This window comes from Myodes glareolus, chromosome 1, assembly GCF_982192425.1.
Source record: "Myodes glareolus chromosome 1, mMyoGla1.1, whole genome shotgun sequence".
NCBI classification, from domain to species: domain Eukaryota; kingdom Metazoa; phylum Chordata; class Mammalia; order Rodentia; family Cricetidae; genus Myodes; species Myodes glareolus.
This window is the reverse complement of record NC_142026.1, coordinates 104,847,898-104,869,258: the sequence shown is the minus strand read 5'-3', so window position 1 is coordinate 104,869,258 and position 21,361 is coordinate 104,847,898. Positions and strand designations below refer to the sequence as shown.

At 39.6% G+C, this 21,361-nt stretch overlaps 1 protein-coding gene across 1 annotated transcript in view; it reads right to left on the bottom strand.

Moving 5' to 3' along the window:
* The window catches only part of Ncoa7 (nuclear receptor coactivator 7), a 149,445-nt gene that overhangs the window by 52,912 nt on the left and 75,172 nt on the right, over positions 1-21,361 (bottom strand). The window contains 3 exon segments of the mRNA XM_048425487.3: positions 236-349; positions 3,677-3,784; positions 5,823-5,902. Coding sequence (XP_048281444.3) covers positions 236-349; positions 3,677-3,784; positions 5,823-5,902 — 302 coding nt within the window.

Below are 21,361 nucleotides of genomic sequence, written 5' to 3'. Positions count from 1 at the left end.
GAATTTAGCATCGCACCTTTGCATAAGGCATGCACCTTTCTCTTTGAGACCTTCTGTAAACAGTTGTGCCAGGAGAGGATGCATTCTCTCAACTGATGGCAACATCCCTGTCCTCACTCCTTTAGGGGAATTTTCAGATGTAATCTATTATGAACACAGTGTACTAATTTCCACCACTAATAGAAAGTATTGTAATAGAAATGAACCCCAGTGTGGAAGGGGCTAGAACACATACAGGCAGCTTATCGTATTCTGCATCTGACGATGATGGAGAGACAGTAGCACCAGAAGTGGACGATGAAAGCCGTAAGGTACTAGAAGGGAAGTTGGCATCTGGCACAAACAGGACCTGGGCAGAAGAAAGCGAGGCTCAGTGAAGGCCAAAGTCAGGCAACTCCATAGCTCCTACACTGCCCATCATATTCAGTTGCCTCGAAAAGACCCAATAGCTTCCATTTTACATATAGACAACATGGGGTCTTCTAAACGACCCATGAACCATACTAAGTGATATAAATGGGCATAGTTCAATGGATATGGAACACTGACATTGCAGGACAGGTGAGGAGCTTGAACAATAGGAACTGGGAAAGAGGGAGGGAACACAGCTTGGGTATCTTACCTGAAATACTTAGGGTCAGTATTTCAGCTTCAGCTTATATATACTGTTTATGTATATAAACATATTTTATATTATCTTACTTATTAATATATTAAATATATTTGATATATATATTATATATATATATATATATATATCCCTACATAGACTTTATTTGCTTTGTAAAATCTGAAAACTCCAAATCTAAAATGGGCTCAGTTTCAGAATTTGGAGCATTCTGAATCTTAGATTTCTGTATTATGAATACTAATCCTATGTGAGGAGAGAAAAAACGAATCATAGCAGAGTACAAAATATAATATCCCTGCTAGGTAGAAAAGGGACAAATCCAGGCCGGTGACTTTCAATCAGGCCTTGAGTGTCAAAGTAGCAGGGGCTTTGCAGAATGAACTGTACATGACAGTACTAATACAGTAACCCCTACATTTTCTCTCCTGTTCGTATTTCATCTACATAAAAATAAGACTATCCTAACAAATGTATAATAACTTCTACTGGAAAATTATCTGCCTTCTGAATTGGTATTATGGTACCATCATTCAATATTCTTTTAATGAAACAGCTACATCTTGGCACAGAATCAAATATAATCTTAAAACAATGACTGTTAGCTGTTATAGACAGAATCTGAAGCCAATCATTTCACAACTGAGCTCAGCTCAACTGTATCAGCATTTCTATGTAGACCTCACTTCAGGGGGCTGGCAAGATGGCTCAGTGTTTGCTGGGCAAGCCTGATGACCCGAGTTCAATCCCTGGGACCTATGAAAGAAGCCAGATGCAATGTCACATCTACAGTCCCTGCACTTCTAACAAGGTGGGAGGCGGCAGCAGGAGAACCACGAGGAAGCTGTTGGGTCAGCTGGTTTTGAGTACACAGCAGAGCCCCAGAGGCAAGAGCAGTGCTGACTCCATCAACAAAGTGGAAGGAGAGAGCTGCCTTCAAAAATCTTTTCTCACACTGACAAAATGTGTGCATCTGTATTTACATGCCCCTGTACACAGAAAGGAGAGAGAGAGAGAGAGAGAGAGAGAGAGAGAGAGAGAGAGAGAGAGAGGAGGAACAGGAGGAACAGGAGAAGGAGGAGGAGGAGGAGGAGGAGGAGGAGGAGGAGGAGGAGGAAAGGAGAGCTATACAATGATGAAACACCCACTAAAGGTTGATCTAAACCAGCTCTGAGTTTCTATAAATCAACACAACGAGGCCTATCAGCAGCTAGCAGAAACTAATTTCTACAAGATACAAACAATCAGTTTCTCAGAAGTGTAAGTATTCTCTGACAGCATCTCATGCAAGCCTTTATGATGTGCTGGCAGTGAATACAGAGACTGGATTGAGATGGCTGCTTTCCCACAACTTCAGTACAGGTTAATAGCAACTGCCAAGGCTGTGAGTTCTACGAAAGCCATTTACAAATTATTCTAGTTGTGTTGTCTTAGTACATAGTGCTCTTATTTATTTTATGCTGTTAAGCTGGAGGACTGAGTGTACCCTAACTCTGGAAAGGCCTGAGATAACACAGTTGGAGGCAGCATGTGAAAGATGGAAGCTCAGCTTCTTCAGTGTCAAATTGGGCCTTGATCCTGGACAGTGGGAGCGGGTTTTCCTACTGTTTTCGTTCCAGTATAAGATAAATGGAGATTTGAGGCCCTAAAGTTCTATATCATAAAACAAATTGTCTCTTTAACATAGAGAAGAAAAAGTCAAGTATGTACAGCCAAGGAAACTACCTTAAGTGTATATCCACAGATGGACACTTAAAAGAGTCTTAAAAGAGACTATATGCACCACTACCACCCAACCTTGAACTTCTGATTCTCCTTTATCTCCAACATGCTGGCATTACAGGTGTGTGTTAGCACAAGCCACCATGAATTATTTTTACTGTGTTTGAATATAATCTTTAGACTTGGCTAGTAAGTACTATCTAGGGTCTCCATCATGGGTAAGCTATACATTATTCAAAAATACCCCATATTATAAAATAAGTCCAACAGTCCAACATTAAGTGATTCACATGCTTTTTTTGAGAAAAGAGTGCTTAATTTCTGAAAAATTTTAATGCTGGTTTGTCATTTAATTACGTAGTACTATAAGTGTACTAATTTCCCCTTTTAACAAGAGCAAAAATATCTAAATACAAGGTGACTAATTTGTGACTCTATTTATTGTCTTCATACACCACCATGAAAATAAATACAAAGTGTAGTAATAACATTGACTAAATAAGTTGGGTTTAAAATAACATTGTCTACCCAGGAGGAATTAGACATCCTGGTAACGCAGAGATGCGTAAAGATGCGTCAGTGAGGCAACAATGGAACTTACACACATGTGCTTACACAATCCAGTGTTTCTGCAGATAAGGCTGTGTTTGGCCTCAGTGATGGGCTCAGTGACTGAACAATTTAAATACACTGGTTGAATGTACTTTTGGGGTTGAAAAGACAAAGAACAGAAAACAGAATCATAAAAAGTACCAAAGACTCACTGTAATAAGCTAAAGCAGCAGGATTATACATTTTTTCAGTTTATTTATGCTGACAAATAAGATATTTAAATGCTGAAAGACAATGTAGGTTAGTTTTCTTGCACTCTCTTTCTCAATGCCTTTTTCTTTGGTGGGTGAACAATTAGGGCACAAATTAAGATAAAAACACACACACAAAATTCTTTCAAATTAAAATAAAATGGGAGCCATGCTTTACCAAACAGTAGAGTAAACTGAACTTGTAAATAAGAATTAAATATTCTAAGATATCTGTGTTATATTTGACAGGAAAAAAATGTCATATTGATTTAAAACTCCTCTTGATGCCTCATGAAATACTTCCTCCCTAAGTTAAAGACTGTGATCATAAATGTGCTAATCATTTCCCAAGTACAAGTCCCTGAACCATTTGTAAGAACTAAGACACCTTCAGAATTCTTGGATCTAGGGAGAGGAAATAGTTAAGAAAATAATTCTATGACATCAGTACTAAGTCATTTGATACGGCAAAGAAAAATGAAGGCAAAATTTCTAAAATAATATTCAACACAAAAATAATTACCTGGCCTGGGACGATAGTGTGTGTGAAGAGTTTATTCAATTCCACTAATTTATTGGGAGTGATGTTAAACTTCAGGGCGATGGAGTTGAGGGTGTCCTGGCTTCCGGCCTGAGTAGTCAAGTGAACAAGCATCAGTACATAAGGTAAAACCAAAACAAAATAAAACAATAAATTCAGAAAAGCAAAACTACTCTCAGTAAAGAACACCAATTTATTCATGATAGCAGTGAATGAGAAAATAATAGTTTCATCCAGATGGACCATGAGGAAGAGGGGTGATTCTTTGCCCTTTGTTGAGGTGCAGTCATTTTATGTTGCTGTTGATTTTTTGGTTTTGTGCTGAGACTACGTTGCACTCCAGTCTGAAAACCATTAGGTAGCCCACGCTTGTCTCAAACATGCAACCATCCTCAAGCCTTAGCTATCCAAGTGCTAAGATTTTAGATGTGACCTTGGTGTAGGAGGTCCTTCTGTCTTTGTGTTGCTATTCATTGGTTAATTAATAAAGAAACTGCCTTGGCCTGATAGGGCAGAAATTAGGTAGGTGGAGAAGACAGAACAGCATTCTGGGAGGAAGAAAGCAGAGTCAGAGAGATGCCATCGATCCTCTGAAGACAGACGCTGGGAATTTTACACAGTAAAATTGCCACGTGGTGATACACAGATTAATAGAAATGGGTTAAATTAAGATGTAAGAATTAACCAGTAAGAAACTAGAGCTAATGGGCCAAGCAGTGATTTAATTCATACAATTTCTGTGCGGTTATTTCGGGGCTAAGCTAGCTGGGTGGCAGGGATGAACAAGCGGCCCCCTGAAACATGACCCCCATGTCTGTCTCATGTGTGATACTCATTGAACCTGTACACAAAGAATCTTAACTTCAGTTCATCTCTGGACTCCATCATCTTTAACTTTTACTGTACACTAAAAGAGTTCTAACTTCCCTTTGGCAAAACATAGGTGTATTATTTTGCTATTATAAAACACATCGAACTCCAGAGACCTCCAGGATTTGGGGTCAATAATAGACATAGATTGAGAATTCAGACTCTAGAACCAAACTATTGGCTTTGAGTTCCAGGACTGCTTTTCACTGGCTGTATAGCTTTACACAGAGAATCTAAAACAAAAAATTATCAGAAAAACAGTCAGGCGAGGGCAACAATATTTAATTTCTTCTAAGAAACCAAAGAGTCTCAGCAGTGCTATTTCATAGTGAGATTAAATAGAACTACAATTGTGTGCTCACATAGCATATGAAGTCTATGATAAACAGAGCACAGCTTCTGTGTTCTAAGACCTCCGAGTAAAATGAGAGAGGTAAGTACATGGCACACAGCGAAGTCACAGCAAAGGACACTTGGACAACACTGCTCATCTATAGATTCCAAGTATTTGGAAGCATACACCTTGTCATGTGTCAAGAATACAACATAAAAGGCATCTGGTATCTCCTCATGAATCAACGAATTAAGGCATGAGGTAGACATTCAAAAGAGCTTATCAGTGAGCAATATTAAAATGACTTATTGATAAATAAAAGAATGAAACCTGATCTAGAATTTCTGGATGGTGAGAAGAGGTAGGAATGGATATGGAGGACAAGGAAAGTGAATGTAAGAATGTGGGCCTGGTTTGTATAAATACTTGATCACAGAGCTATTGCTTCCTGGAGAAGGAACAAACACAGAGATCTAAAAGGATATGTTAAGCAGCTATAGATGTTTTTGGATCTTAAAGATGTCTGGGACAGAGACCTACAACTGAGAGTCATGGCCAGCCTGGAGACAATTCATTTGTTTGTTTGGAGCAACAAAACTACTAGGGAATCCTTAATTGAAAATGTTCCTTCATTTCATTCATAAAAAGGGTCATCTCATTAAAACAGGCTCTAGTAGGGTAAACAGGGAGTGATGAGGAAAAGTGGATGCCTGTATGGTCTTCCAGATGATCTTAAGCAAGGTTCACAATCAATGAAATGACAGACATTGTAGCCAGGGAGAAAACATGGAGGGAAAAGAAATGACATTGTTTGATGGTTATACAAAGATATACATAAGGAGCAAGGTGAGTCAAGGAGAAACAGTATACGAGGCCCAACACAGGGATAATAATAGTCATCCAAGCTACCCCGATCACACTTACAGTGTATTCCATGGTGCCATGTGGCTTCTGTACCACCATCTTCTTCTCTTTTTTATCATGAGTTTTGCTTTGATTGTCATCTGAAGAATTAAATCATATGCCAGTGAATAATTTCATTTTCAGGAATTGAAGATAGACTGACTACATCTACATTATATGAAAATCCAATATCAAATTGATATAAAATGATACCAGTAGGAAAATAGGCTATGGGCAGAAATGGACCACACTCATAAAGCACAAGGCATCTGTGATCACAGAATAAATGATTAATGCTCATCATAATCAAATGATACAAGCAAAAACACAGCAAGGTTTCCAGTTATTAAAATATTAGCTTAAATTGGACTACTTAATGACATGAGGATGCAGCTAAGCCAGAATAATCATTATATAAACACATAAATAGTACATAATGCAAATGACTTTAGCCTTTTAGAAAATGGTTTGCTTCATGTAGCAATAGCTGTAAGATGATCATTCTCTGATTTAGTTATCTTTAAGAATTTATGAACACAAACTAAAATAAAAAAATAGTAAACACACATTTCTTAAAATATTTACATTTTAAAAAGTGAAAAGAGCCATACATAATTCTAAGAAGAGATTAGGGTGGACTACAAATTTTGCTATGCTTTTAAGTTTGTTTTGTTTTGTTTTATTACTTTGAGACTGGTTCTCAAGAATTGTAGACTAGAACTGAACTCTCTATGTAGCCAAGGATGGGTCTGAACTCCTGATATTCCTGCCTCCATCTTCCACACAGGTGTATACTACCACACTCGGTTCATACAATGCTGAGGAGCAAACCAGGGCTTTATGTATACTAGGCAGGCACACTCACAACTAAGATACTTTCACAGATAATCTTTCTGTTATTATAGATCAAGATGGTCTAAAACAACATATGTCAGCTACATATGATCCAACTTAATTGTTATAGTTAAACACACTGTAATATATTAATCTACATGTCAAAAGCCATGGAGTCATATTCCAACAGGTTGAAAAAAATCTGCATAACAAGAGAATATAAAATAGAATTAACCAAGACGAAATACTCCAAGTTTTATCTGGGCAGAAAAAAATGCACATCAAAACTAGATATCACTTTATACACACCTGCCATGTCAAAGGAGCTGGATAGACACTCTGAGATCAGAAGGTCTCAAAAAAACATGAACTGTTACCAGATTCAATCACTGTAAGCTGATTCAATCATTGCAGCTTCAAGCACCTACAGGTTGTGCATCTAAATTGCTATTTAGCTCACAGATGGACAGGGGCTCCCAGGAGGGGAGCACTTTATATATACCCACAATAGCCTGGCTGAGGATATTCATCATGGAGTTCTCTGAGGCAGGGGGAGGGGGGAGAGCTAGAAGGTAAGTAAAACGTGGCAGTGTTCTGGGATTCCAAGGTAGTAATTAAAAATAACAAACCAGAGGTACATGGCCACAGGTACACGTCAAGAGGGATAGAATGGGATAGATAGACCAGTATCATTCATGCCCATCTAAAACAGCCACACACACTTTTTTAAGAGCACATTAAAAAAATTGAATACTACCACTCTGAATACATTAGGATGATGAGGCACAGAGACAGAAAATGCAGAGGAGCAACCGGATATCAATCAATTAATCAATCAATAAGTATGAAAAAGCCTGTCTCTAACCCTTCATAATTTGCTGCAATATAAGAAATGGGAATAACTCAGCCAACTACATCTGAGGTTCTGGCAACACACATACTCCACAGAAATGATTAACATGTGGATTATCTATGCAAAGATATAGGGATGCTGGGCGAGACCAGGAAGGTAGAAGAACGTGGAAATAATTACATCATATAGGAGTTTTCTGGCTTTTCAATATTTCCTGTAAAAAATATTGAAAACAAAAAGGAAATCGAGAGCAGAGCCTGAAGTCAGTGCCATGAGAGTTCATCCCAATCACCTTCAGGTGGCCACATCTGGGTAACTTCAGAGAACAGTGCAGTTGACCTCAGATAAGAACATTTCATACAGCCACTGTTGAAACAATTTAACCACGGGATTTTTGAGAGTCTCATAATACACATTAAAACCGGGTCACCTAGATCCGGGAAGATAAGCAATGAAGTATTAACAACATTCTTCCTTTTTTCTTAAGGCCATCTTTAATAGTCAGAGAAACCGAAATTTAGGGCCTTGACTTGTTTACATGGGAGATGGGCCTCAAACTACCATTCCCCTTAACATTTTTCCAGAAGTTTTTTTTTTGACCCAAGGTTAAACATTGCTAAATCTCTTAAAAAGAAAAGAGAATGTGTGGTGGCGGTGCAAGGGGGTACCACAGTGCCCATGTAGTTCGAGGACGACTTCCAGAGAGCCAGTTCTCCTTTTCCATCACGGCAAGCAACTCTGTTAATGTATTCACTCATGCTTTTGAGACAGGAGCCTCTGTAGCCCACGCTGGCCTCAACAGCACTATGAGGAGAATTCTCACCTGAGGAGAATCCTGAACTCCTGATTGTCTTGCCTCTGCCTTCCAAGTGCTAACATAGTGACCACACCCAGCTTTCTGTGGTGCTGGGGATCAAAGGCAGGGCTCCAGTACGCTAGGAAAACGTTCTTCTAACATCTGCAGACACATCTGCAGACACATCTGTAGCATTGTGCAGCCCCTTCACTGTCTCTCATCTAATTTCTCACTCACTCTGTAAATTCCTGTAACGTCTGTTCTTTGCTAGATCCCAAGCAATGCGCAGTACTGTTGCAGGCCTGCTGACTGGTGGAGAGTTAATAGGTTGCAAAGCTATAAAAGAAAATGTGCCTGGTTTAAAGCTTTCAGCAGAAGGTTAATATGTACACTTGAATTTATGAAAAAAAATAAAGTTTATCTTCCACTGGTACCAATAGAAATGTCAAAATGTAATACTACTAAAACAATTACAGTGTCAGAACAAGGTCTAAGAATGGAGTCATGTGAGGGGAATCCTGGCTGTTTGTGAGAAAACTCCAAGCAAGCAACACCAAGAATCTTGTGACCACAGTTTCTTAAAAACATAGATTTGTTCTTGGGATGTGCTTTTGTGCTCCTCCCAGGAGTATCAGATAGAACTGAGCGTACTTCCGCTGTTACTATTCATCTGCCTCAATGGAAAACACAGTTTAGACACGTCCAGCTTGTCCTTGTGATTGTACACTTCACTCAGGTGACTCAACCCTCAGAGTATAAAATGTCTGATGCTCTGAATAAAGTTGGCCATTGCATGAGACTTTAGTCTGCCTCATTTTGGACTCCATTCTCCCAGCTCCATTCTCAAGAACAGTAAACAAGAGGGGAAATGATAGAGTCAGTAAAGTACTTCTCTGTACGCATAAAGTCTACAATCACATCTCCAGTGAAGAAAATTGGATTGTGGCATCTGTAGTACCAACACTGTGGGGCAGAAGAAACAGGTAGATCGCTGGAGCTCGCTGACCAATTAGTCTGTTGAAAGGGTGATCTCCAAGTTTAGTGGGATCCTTTCTCAAAAAATAAGTAAAGCCCATGTGGTGCGTGCACGCCATCAGGCTATGCTGAAGAGGTGGAAGCAGAATTATGAAAACTTTCAATAAATAAGGAAACACTTGATACAGAACTCTGGTCTCTACACACACAGGAGTACAGCCCTTTCTGCCAGAGTCTAAGAATGTGAAATATTTGAGGTGGAGCTTAAAGTGACCGGATTGTCTTTGAGGTGTCACAATGACATCTGGTACTTAAGGTAGGACGAACTTCCTGATAAAGATCAACTACCCAGACGTGTCTGATTGTGAGGAAAACATTTCCCTACAATAACATCACACTGAGAAAACGGCCTGCTCCTGTCAAAGTCACACACCAGACAAGATGCTCTGTCACTAGCCAAATAAAGAGAGCAGGAAGTAACTGGCCATTTTAAGAATCACAACCATCTTTGTGCCATGGTTTCAAAATTTGAAGTTTCACTTTACTTCTTACAGTTAGCTAGAAAGATGGCCAACTCTGTGTCCCAGTGAATGAAATCAAGACAGGCTCCGCAAAAAAACACAGCCAACAGGCAATAGAGATTTCTGATCCTGGAGAGAGGAAGGAAGGGGCAGATACAGTCCCAGGAAAAGACAGAGATCCAACTCCAGCACTGATAACCATAGGTGAGGGCCTATGGTTCTCCTCATACATGATTATGATGCACCTGTGTTCCAAATACCTTACACCTCAAATTCCAGTCTCAGGACTCCTTATACCTACCCTTTATACCTATCAAATCCTAACTCTCTCCTTTACTTCAAGGATTTGGAGGGAAAAAAAGGAAATGTGCCTAAAGACAGAAGCAAAAGCTAGCTCTGTATTTCTCAGAAAATATTCTGAGCAAAGTTATTAAACATTTTACCAGCCCTATCTACAAGATAAAATGAAAACAGGCTATATGAGATCAAGTATCAAAATAACATTTGAGATGGAAATGTAGTCCAGTTGGTAGAGTTCTTGGCTAGCTTGTAAGAAGCCCTGGATTTAATCACCAGCAATGTATAAATGGGCTGTGGTGATGGGATTACATCAGTAATCGCAGTGAGTTGGACGTTAAGGCAAGAGCATCAAATAGACAAAGTCATCATTGGCTACATAGAAAGTCTAAGGTCCACCTTTAGCTAAGTGAGGCCTGAAATGTTCTAAAGAGTTTAAATAAATAAAGATTAGATTATCTTGGGCTGGAGAGATGGCTCAGAGGTTAAAAGCACTGCCTGCTCTCCCAGAGGTCCTAAATTCAATTCCCAGTAACCACATGATGGCTCACAGTCATCTATTATGAGATCTGATGCCTTCTTCTGGCATGCAGGCAAAATATACACAGAACACCGTATATACAGTAAGTAAGTAAGTAAATAAATAGATAGATAATTTTTTTAAAGATAAGATTATTTGGATACAAGTCCAGATGATGAAATAATGCTGTCAGAACCCAGTCTACAGAGGAAAGATGGTTTCAACGGCATTCAAATGAGAGGAAATCCGAGACACAAAGGAAACACTGTCCGTGTCTCTAGATCTTTCAGAGAACCCCGGTTTCATGTTCCGATACTAGAAACTGATGCATTCGGCTATAACAGTCTATCATTCACCAGAGAATCAGATCACATGCCATCTCATTTATGCCACCAAACATATGACAACAATTTCCCTTAAGAATCAAAAATGAGTGGGTTTCACTGGCTTCATGATAGAAAGCAAGATACTTGAAAGTGTTCTACACCAAGTCTGTCATCTACAACATAAAGAACTGTCTGATAATGTCACCCAGCAAACAGTAAGATGCGTGTGATGCTGTACGTATGAATCTTGAACCTGGGCATAGATTGCCATTACCATTAACCATGGTGCAAATGACATATGCATGCAGCCATTTAAATGGATGAGAGATAAAAATTCTAAGGCATCATCAAAAGGTTTCATTCCAGAAATGTAGTCATGTGGTATTGAGAGAACAGATTAATAAAAAAAAAACACTAACAGAAAAAAAAAAAAACCCTTGCTGATCACCAGGTTAGGGATACAGGCCCCCTCACCTCCAAAAGCATCAGGTACCCTCTGCTATATTTTAAAAAATAATACAATAATAACAACAAACATTTCAACTGTTAGAAAAATTAACGATATAATGAGTTGCCTTAACCTCCCCCAGGATTATATAAGCAACAATGACCACTAAGACGGAAACTCCCTGACCTGTTGAACAGAGAGCTTTCTTGAGTTTTCAGGCATGGTGGTGTGGTCTTTAGATGACATAGGTACCTCTGAGGCATCCCTGATCCTTTAAGTAGCCTCTCGTACATATTCATATAAGTAACTCCAATCAACACATTGGTTCATCAAGTTGGACTTCCGTGGCATTGTTACTTGGGCCTGTCACTAGTTCCCTACCAAGGATGAACATCTGGGCTGTTTATGTCTATCCAAGAGGAATGTCACTGACAGGTCTACAGTGTCTGGCTAATTACTTACAGTCACCCAAACCTTAGCTCACAGGTGTGGCTTGGCCCTAAAAGATTCCACAGGTACTGTACAAGTTTGTTACCTATTCCCATCTCCTAGTGTGCTTTGAAGACAAGTCTCTCATGGAAACACCAGCAAAGCCTTGAAGGCTTGTAGACATGGTCCCTCCTAGTACTCTAAGTAAAAACTCAGCACCACAGGAAGCCAAACCCAGTTATTCATAAAGAAAAAATAACTACCTTTGGAATGAAGACAAACTCAGAAAGAGTAGGGGTCATGGAGACAGTTGGAAACCCCAAAGATAAAGAAGGAATGGTGCATCACAGTAGACTTCACTTTCAAGGGACTGGAGAGATGGTTCAGCAGTTAAGAGCACTACCTGCTCTTCCAAAGGTCCTGAGTTCAGTTCCCAGCAACCATATAGTGGCTCACAGCCATCTGTAATGAGATCTGGTACCCTCATGAAAAAGAGACCTGGTCAGTCATCCTCATCAACTTAGACCATGAAACCTAATAAGGACAAGTTCAACAGAACCTGTAACATGAAGGGGCCTGATTGTTGGGGTTTATGTCCTGCCCAATTCCCCACAGCTGGCAAGCCCCAAAGAAAATCAAATAGAGATCTCCATAAGTTATAAAACTGATTGGCCCATTAGTTCAGGCTACTTACTAGCTCTTGTAGCTTATAGTAACCCATTATTCTTATCTATGTTAGCCACATGGCTCAGTACCTTTCTCAGTGGGGCAGGTCACATCTTGCCTCTTTGGTGATCTGGGCAAGAATGGGGAGGACACTCCTGTTTCCCAGAATACTCCTGTACTCATCACCCTGCCTCTACTTCCTGTCTGGTTGACCCACCTATACTTGATGCCTGGCCAATCAAAGTTTATTTAAAACATGATTGAAAGAATACAGACAATTCTTCCTCACCACTTCCCCCTCTTTTTTTTTTAAACAAAGGAAAATATCCATAGTCCATTTTTGGGGGGGAATATGGGCGTAGTTTTCCAGGCTACTTCCGGCTGGTTGGGGGTGCTGATAACCTTATGGGGACCTAAAGAAAATTTAGAATTATCATCAAGTCCTGACTGGAGTATCCTGTGAGTCCTGATCATTTCAGGCAGCAGTCTTGAATCTGTTCTGGATGTAGAACTTAGACATCCAGGCGATCTGTTCCTACCAAAGATTTTTCAGGTGGTCTTCCTCAATCAAACTGGATTTTCTTAGCTCAGAATAAATCCACAGCCTCTCATTTCCGGTGGAAACAAAAGCAAATCCTCTTCTCCAAAGTAACATACCTTTCGACTTCAATTTTGAAGCCAAGGTATTTTCAAAATACCTATCTTGGATTAATTCAGCAGCATTTATAAGCAAGTATCTTTTAGCATCTGTTGCTCCTTCCTCAACATTCAAACAATTCAAAGAGAGCATAATAATATACAGTATCAAGATTCTGACACCACTCTGTTGTAAAAGGGGAGCATGGGCTGCTTTTCGTCCCTCTCAGCTCCCAGCCGCCCAGCTAGCCTTACCTGAAATAATTACATGGGAATTGTATTCATTTAAACACTGCCTGGCCCATTAGTTCTAGCTTTCTATTGACTAACTCTCACATCTTGATTCAACTCATTTCTAATAATCTGTATGTCACCATAAGCTCATGGCTTACCAGGAAAGATCCAGTGTGTCTGACCTGGCAGCTTCATGGCGGGCAACTCTCTGCCTCTGCCTTCTTCCTCCCAGAATTCAGTTCTGTCTACTCCACCTGTCTAAGCTGCTGTCCTATCAAAAGGCCAAGGCAGTCTCTTTATTCAACCAATGAAAGCAACACAGAGAAAGAAGATCCTCCTACACCAAGAACTGCCACATACAGGCTGCTCATGAATGCTTTGGCAAATATTAAAATGCAGAAAACAATGGGATGTGCTCCAGGTACCCCTGAGCTTATCCAGGCTATCCTGGGAAATTAAACTTTCCTCAAGTACAGCCTTGTAAAACTGAGAGAAGACATCATATTATAGACCAAAAGCAATTAAGCAATACAAATCAGGGGCCCAATAATGCAATTCAATGGTAATGAACTTTCCTAGCATATATAAGGCCATGGATTTGATCCCGAGCAAACAGTAAGACAAGAAAGAGAGAGAGAGAGAGAGAGAGAGAGAGAGAGAAAGAAATAAAAAAAAGAAAACACTAGTCAATATCAATATAAGTATCCCTACATCAGTGTTTATATCCAGTTGTCTTTGAGTCCCTAATCCTGGTGAAAGATAAGGGTTTTAAGTATGAAAAAAGAAAAACTGACTATTAGCTAGTTAATTTTCTCCCTAAAGAACCAATATTATCACAAAAATGTCAAAAATTTATAAACTTGCTTTAAAAAGTATTCAGACAAAAATAATTTTTTGAGATAGGGTTTCTCTGTGTAGCCTTGACTGTCCTAGAACTTGTTTCGTAGACCAGGCTGACCTCAAACTCAATAGTTGTAATGGAAAAGGAATTGAGGGAATTCCAAACATGTTGTCTACCAATAAGATGCCTAACAATAAATATATCATGACAATAGCAAGACACATATTAAGAAAAATTTAAAACTTCAGTGATGAATATAAAAGGAAGTTTAGATAAAGGAAGAGGCATGTAATGCTCTCACAAAGGGAAGCTCATCTCTATAACTACATCATTTTCTTTTCTAATTAAAAATTTAGATTAAATGCTGCTTAAGGAAAAAAATAAACTTATTTTAGAGGAGAAATACTGAATTTATAATCAGTTTTTATCTAAAAGTATAAATGTATAAAATGATCAAATCATATTTCAATGTATGTCTTTATATTTTAAATATGTATTTCAGAGCAATAATCACAGAACCATACAGTCTGCTGTTTTATGAAGTTACAGCATTTAAAACACTGCAGCATATAATTAAAAACTGGGCAATTAGTATAGAAAAAAGTCATCGCCATTAAAAACTAGTGGGAAAAGCTGGATTTCCTTACAAATATCATGCAGCTTCCTCTTGGTGGGCAGGTTCAGTTTCGGCATTAAATAGACTGCCAACGAGTCCAGTTCTGTATTGAATCCCCATGCAATTTTAAGTAAATATGTAAAATAGGGATGTCAATAAAGATTAGACAAGGCAATTCTGGAAAAGCAATCTAGAGTGAGAGAAACAAGAGCTTAAAAATAACTAAATGAGGCAGTGCAAACAGAAAAAGTTAGATCACTGAAAGTCATACTGATAGATTCAAGATTTTATAACAAAGCCAGATGTGGTGACACATGCCTTCAGTCTCAGCGACTCAGAAGGCTGAGGCCGGAGGATCAGCTGAGCGCAGGAGTTTGATGTCAGTCTAAGAAACACAAGAAGACTCTCTTTTAAAGGAAAAAAAATAACTAAAATTAAAATCAGAAGTGACATTGAATAAAATATAGGACACGGATTTCTTCATAAAGAAATAACATATTCTCCACTGGAGAGATACTCACATCTCTTTACTTAATATGTCAATGTTGCTAATTAGAGTTACTGAGAGATGAGTAACTCTGGAAAAAAACAAATTATGAACTGTTACAACTTTAAAAAGAAAAGAAAGATAAGTGTCAAGAAGGACTATACTCTGTATTTCACCCTCTGACACAAAGGAAATCAGAGTACACCCTCCTTCCTCTCTCTCAAGTATGGCGCACCCAGTATCTTGTTATGACTGGTCAGTAGTGATATTCCTTACTGCTGTTAGTGTTTAACGCACATTGAACTGTACCAAATGGAAATTTGGAGGTGTTCCAAGGACAAGGAAGCGGTCAGTCTCAAGGACTGTTCTACCACAGCAGTCCAGCCTGACAGTCCTCCAGGATGAGTAATGAATGCAATAAGCCCTGTGGCAGTCCCCAAAGTCAGTGAATATGTAAGGACAGTTGTTTTGGTCGGCATCTGATTTATATTAGCCATAAACACAATGGGCGTTTTGGGCATGCCTACACATACGACTAGTAACCCTAGCATCCCAGTACTTGTGAATTCACTTAAGTAGGTGAGTGTCAACATTACCATCACCAAAATTACAGCCTAAGGAAAGAAGGTCCACCTGCAGTCTCTTTTTTCTCTATACTAAAAATCAAGAGTTTCTGGGGGAATGTCAAAGACTCTGGAGCTCTGTTTTGCATTGGCTTGGTTTTGTTCCAGAGCCGACTTGCGGGGATGAGAGCTATGGCTCATGACACCAAAGCTATGGCTCTGACAACAGAGGGCAGAACATTAGTTTCTGTCACATGCTAGCCCACATGTGCTTGGGTGAATTCCTCGGCATCTCATTCTTTACTCTTGTAAAACAAGCTGCTGCTTCCTGTTGTACATCATGAGGAGTCATGAAGTCAAGGAAGAAAGCAAGCATCCAGTCCACACCACTCATTTATCCAAAAGACAATCTCTCCGTCCTAAAGCTTGTTCCTTCTCCCCTTCTTACCCTTTCCAACCTTTTAAATGTCCTTTTGTTTTGTTTTTTTTTTTAATCTGTTTTTTCCCATGGCATCATGGGTATAACTGGACAAATTGAATTTTAAAAGGAAATATATAAAATATAAAATAGTCCCCACTAGGCTCCGAATTTACCAGTGCCTTGATCTTGAAGGGCTTTCCAGCCTAGAGACAATGACAGCTCTGCTGTTGTCAAGGCACCCAGCCTCTGAGCCTGAGTGTTTTCCTATGGACTTTTCTGCCTCACTAAACTTACCTTACTAAGTAAGGGAAGTTTTACAAACAGGCCAGCTAGAAATTCCATAGCCATATTGATGCTGAAAGTAGAGCCTGAAATAAAAACCAAGAACACCATGACACTGAAGCCCAAGCTTGAGAAGCATTGAAGCCGTGGTCAACATAACCTTCTCTCTACTGGTCTCTGCGAACTTCTTGGAATGTGGAAACAAAGGGGCTTTCAGACTGTGAAGTACTTATTAATGCCTGCCATGAGGCCAGAGAGCAACAAACACACGAGATGGGCAGTCCTCGCATTGGAGAGTCTTGCTCTCTGCCTTCTTAAGGTTCGTGTTGCTCAATATTTGTTAATCAGATATGCAACACTGGTTTTATAATTTATAAACTTTATAATTTACAATTATACAGTTGGTTAATTACAGCATCAAAGTGAGGCACCAGATCAGCGTTTTGGGGAAACCAGGATGTGTTTTATACTCATGCTCATTACCGTATTTTTAGGTTTAATTCCTGTGATGCTCACCACCAACCAACTTCTTTTCTTAATCTTTAAGCCAAAATTTTGAGTTTTTAAGATTAAGAAGCTCTCTTCCTCTCAGTAATTTATTTCAGGAAATAAATGGAAAAACATTCAAGTGACATGTTTCTTGTGTCTGAGACTGTCTTGTCTTTGAACTTTAAAACAACTTTCACCTCTCAACTGAAGTCTTTCATCCTTCTAGCACAGAGTACTAAATCTGTGCCTTGCTCTCATCTTTGCTCCCTCACAACAATGACTTCTTTTATTTTTTAGACAAGGCCTCTCTGTGTAGTTCTGGCTGTCCTGAAATTTGCTATTTGGACCAAATTTGGCCTTAAATTCACAGAGATTTGCCTGCCTCTGTCTTCCAAGTGCTTGAATTAAAGGCATGTACGATTATGTTCAGTCTTGCAACAAACTTTTATACTTTTATTTAAAAATATTTTTCAAGTCATTTATCCATGACCCATAAATCCCTCCTACAGTTAACCTACATTTTCTTCTTCATCTTGTCCTACATATGGTGAGCTTTTTTCTTTTTTGATTTCTGTGTTCAAATAAGTGTTTCTGCTCCTGAGTGCACACTTCCTGCCTCATGGGGCTTTGATTACTGTTTCTATTCCCACAGTTTTTGTCTTTTCACCAAGAATGTGTTTTATTCTCTGATCCTTCCTCCATGTCTCCCCAGCATCTGACATCTTCTTGCTTTTCACTTTTCTCCTTAGCTACATTCCTGTGTATTCTTAGAAAAATATTAATTAGGTCATTTCTTTGTAGTGGAAATTGAACTAAGTCTTGGACATTCAAGCAAGTTCTTTATCATGGAAAGCCATCTCCAGCCCCATCCAATCTTTCAAATCTAAAGTATAAGCAAACTCTCTGCCTTTGACCAGAAGGTTATATATTATTATATATTAAAGACCTCGCTTATTTATGTTCGGGAAAGGACTTATCAAAATGATATTAAAACCTTGGCATTCTAAGCCTGTGAACTGAAGCAAAAATCAAATGACAGATATGAAACTGACCCGTGTGGTTTCAAAGGGGAAAAACAAAACCCCAGCAAAAGCGGCAGCGTGTGAAAAGTTGTTGTGGTTGCCACTGCGGGGGGGAAAACCCAGTTGTAAGTTACTTTGATGTTTTCATGAGAAACAAAAATCTACAGCAAGCGAAAAACAGAGGACTTCCGTTTTCAACCTTTTCCCATTAATTTTCTTCTTAATGGAGGATGGGAAACTGTGATCTATGTGTTGAACAAAGACACATTGGAGGTTAAGGGGTACATGCTCAACCCCGCACCAAAAGGCTCAATAGAGGCTAGCCTGGGCTACACAGTAAGACTGCCACCTCAGGAACAAAGAAGGAACAAACAAAAGAAAGGAAGTGTAGAAGGGAGGGAGGAAAGAGGGAAGGAGAGCAGAAAGAGGGGAAGGGTGTGGGAAAACAGAGAGTCACATTCACAGCGAGGAACCTCCTTAAATTAATCTTCGCCTTTGGTCATCTCAAAATGCCATGCTCTTACATAAGTCCTTTATGTTCATTATAATGGCTTCCCAAATAGAATTCTAATAAAGTTTCTACATTGCTATCCAGGATCCTGGGCATTAACACCTTATAATAAGATATCATGATATTTTAATAATGCACCTTATTCTAAGTTGCCTTCTCTTCCTGACTTCTTAAATCTCCCCATCTCTTCTCACCCTTGCAGCTGCATAGGTGTGTTTCAATTGAAGAATGGTCCTACATCGAAATCTCAGCATTTCTAATATTCCCTTTCTAACTGTGCGATTTAGGAGGGGATATGTACACTATTTTAACAACAGAAGTTAATTGTATTGCTAATTTAATAGAGTTTGGTTCTTTGGTAAATTAATCATCTTTTGGAAGATTTTTAAATGCTCCAATGGATTGTATAAAACTTGGCTAGGTATGGTTGCACACACTTTTAATTCAATCATGGCAAAGGCAATGGCAGAAGAACAGAGGGGCAGAGAAGCATGGGGCAAAGGGGCAGAGGAGTAGAGAAGCAGAGGGCAGAGGGGCACGGGGCAGAGGGGTAGGGGGGCAGGAGGGCACAGGAACAGAGTTAATGGCAGGACGATCTTTGTAAGTTTAAGGTCAGTCAGCCTGAACAACACAGTCAAACTCTGTCTTTAAACATTTTTTTTTTCAAAATTCAGTGATAGCTACTGTTTAAAGTGCAGTATGACACAGAACCATTAAATAGATTCTTTTAAAAAATATTTGTTTATATGTGTGTGTGTGTGTGTGTGTTGCCTGCATACATGTCTGTGCACCACATGCATGCACTGACGGAGGAGGCCAAAGGAGGGCAGTGGATCCTCTGGAACTGGACTTATAGTCAGTTGTCAGCTGCCATAGAGGTCCCGGCAAGTGGACCTGGATTCCCTGCAAAAACAGTGAGTGTTCTTAAGCTCGGAGACATCTCTCCATGCTCCCTACACAACTTCTTAAGCAATATAAGTACAAGTTTAAAAAAAAAAAAGGAAGTTCTATATATTAGTAACTATGCGTGCAAGCATAGAAATGCTGAATTCACTTGTTCTAGAAGGTTTCTGATAATCTTTACTGCTTCTAAATGTGCTAAATACTGGACCATGAATTATCTGATGCAATCTGTCTTCATGTGACTACTTCCTTTCCTACTCTTTTCTCAAAAACAAAATAGAACATTTACAGAATCAGGGCCATTTGTTGCAATGAGGCAATGCTAGTGACTCAATCTCTTCCAAACATTCTTCATCGGCACCTTATTGAGGTGTCAGGAGACAGCAATGACTTATTGCCAAAGCTTCGTTGAGTCACAGATAAATCGATCTGAAAAAGCAAAAGCATTATTTTGTCAGAGTATCCTTCTGCAATACATAATGTTCAACAAATGAAGGGGGAAAATTCCTGCAGGGTGTAGTGGCACAAAGAGGCAGAGGCAGGTGGATCTGTGAGTTCGAGGCCAGCCTGGTCTACACAGTGTGTTCCAGGACAGCCAGAGCTACATAGTGAGACCCTTTCTTGAGATAAAAAGAAAAAGAAAACAAACTCCCTTATAATTTCTGTACCCAGATAAGACAACTCTCATTTACACCTTTTCTGCCTGCATTTCTGGGCCCATGCTGTCACTTAACTGTTTCTTTTACTTCTCTCTTTGTGCCTTGGGTCATTTCTTTTATACACAGACTCACCTCACATTTGTAAGGAGCAATTAACTAGGCCCCTTGAGAGAAACGCCTTAGCCCTTCAAAAACCACATCCAAACAAAAACTCCATCACCTTTCTTCCTCATTCTTGAGTTTCCAAATGTGCCATATACTGACTTTGCCCTTTTTCTTCCTCAGACACGATACTAATTAGCAATATACTGCTTTGTCTATGAGCAAAATTTCTTCTCAGAACTTCATTTCCCTAAAATCCTGTCTCTGACCACCAGAGCCTGCCTTCATCCACTCAGATTCGGCCATGTAATAACGGAGCTCCCCCAGCTCTGAGTTTTACAAATCTAAGACAAGATCCTCGCGTTCTGAAGTCTCCTCACTCTCCGGCTACAGCCAGAGTAGCACCACAGAAAGCAGCAGGGACCTGGAACAGGAAAGAATCTTGACTGAAGGTCTGATGCTCCCCCTAGTGGTACAGAGCCATGTCCTGGGATGCCACTCTAGAAGGTGAGGCCAATCAAATCTGAGCTGGTGTTTGTCCAAGATGGTCAAATGTGGTTAGAGTCAAGGGAGCCTGAAATTTAGCGGTCCACCCGGAGGCTCGATCCCTGCACTGGATTTTTCTGATGAAATGCCTCAAATCTCCAAGCCAGTGGTCATCACTGCTATTTTTAAGAAATGACATAATGACATCTCTGTACTCATTGCTACCAAGGAAAACCACATGGCAATTTCAACCCAGTGACTGTACTGTTACCAATATCCTCCAGAATTCTCAGGAAATGGAAACAAAGCCAGAGTACATTCATCTAAGCACTCGTTCTTCCACTGAAAGCACATGGAAAGAGCCTCTGTCAGGACAGGGAAGTAACTGAGTCAGTGAAGTGCTTGCCTTGTATGGATAAAGACCCGAGCTTGATCTCTGGTACCTATATGAAAAACTCTGGTAGGATGGCCCATCTTGTAACCTCAGCACTGGGAAGCAGAGACAGGTAGAACTTTAGGGCCTCTTAGCCAGGCTAGTCTATTAGACGAGTTCCATTCCAGGCCATTTAGAGAACCCGTGCAAAATACAAAGTATCTGGTTACTGTGGAAGGACACTTGAGGCTAGTCTCCAGACGCAAACAC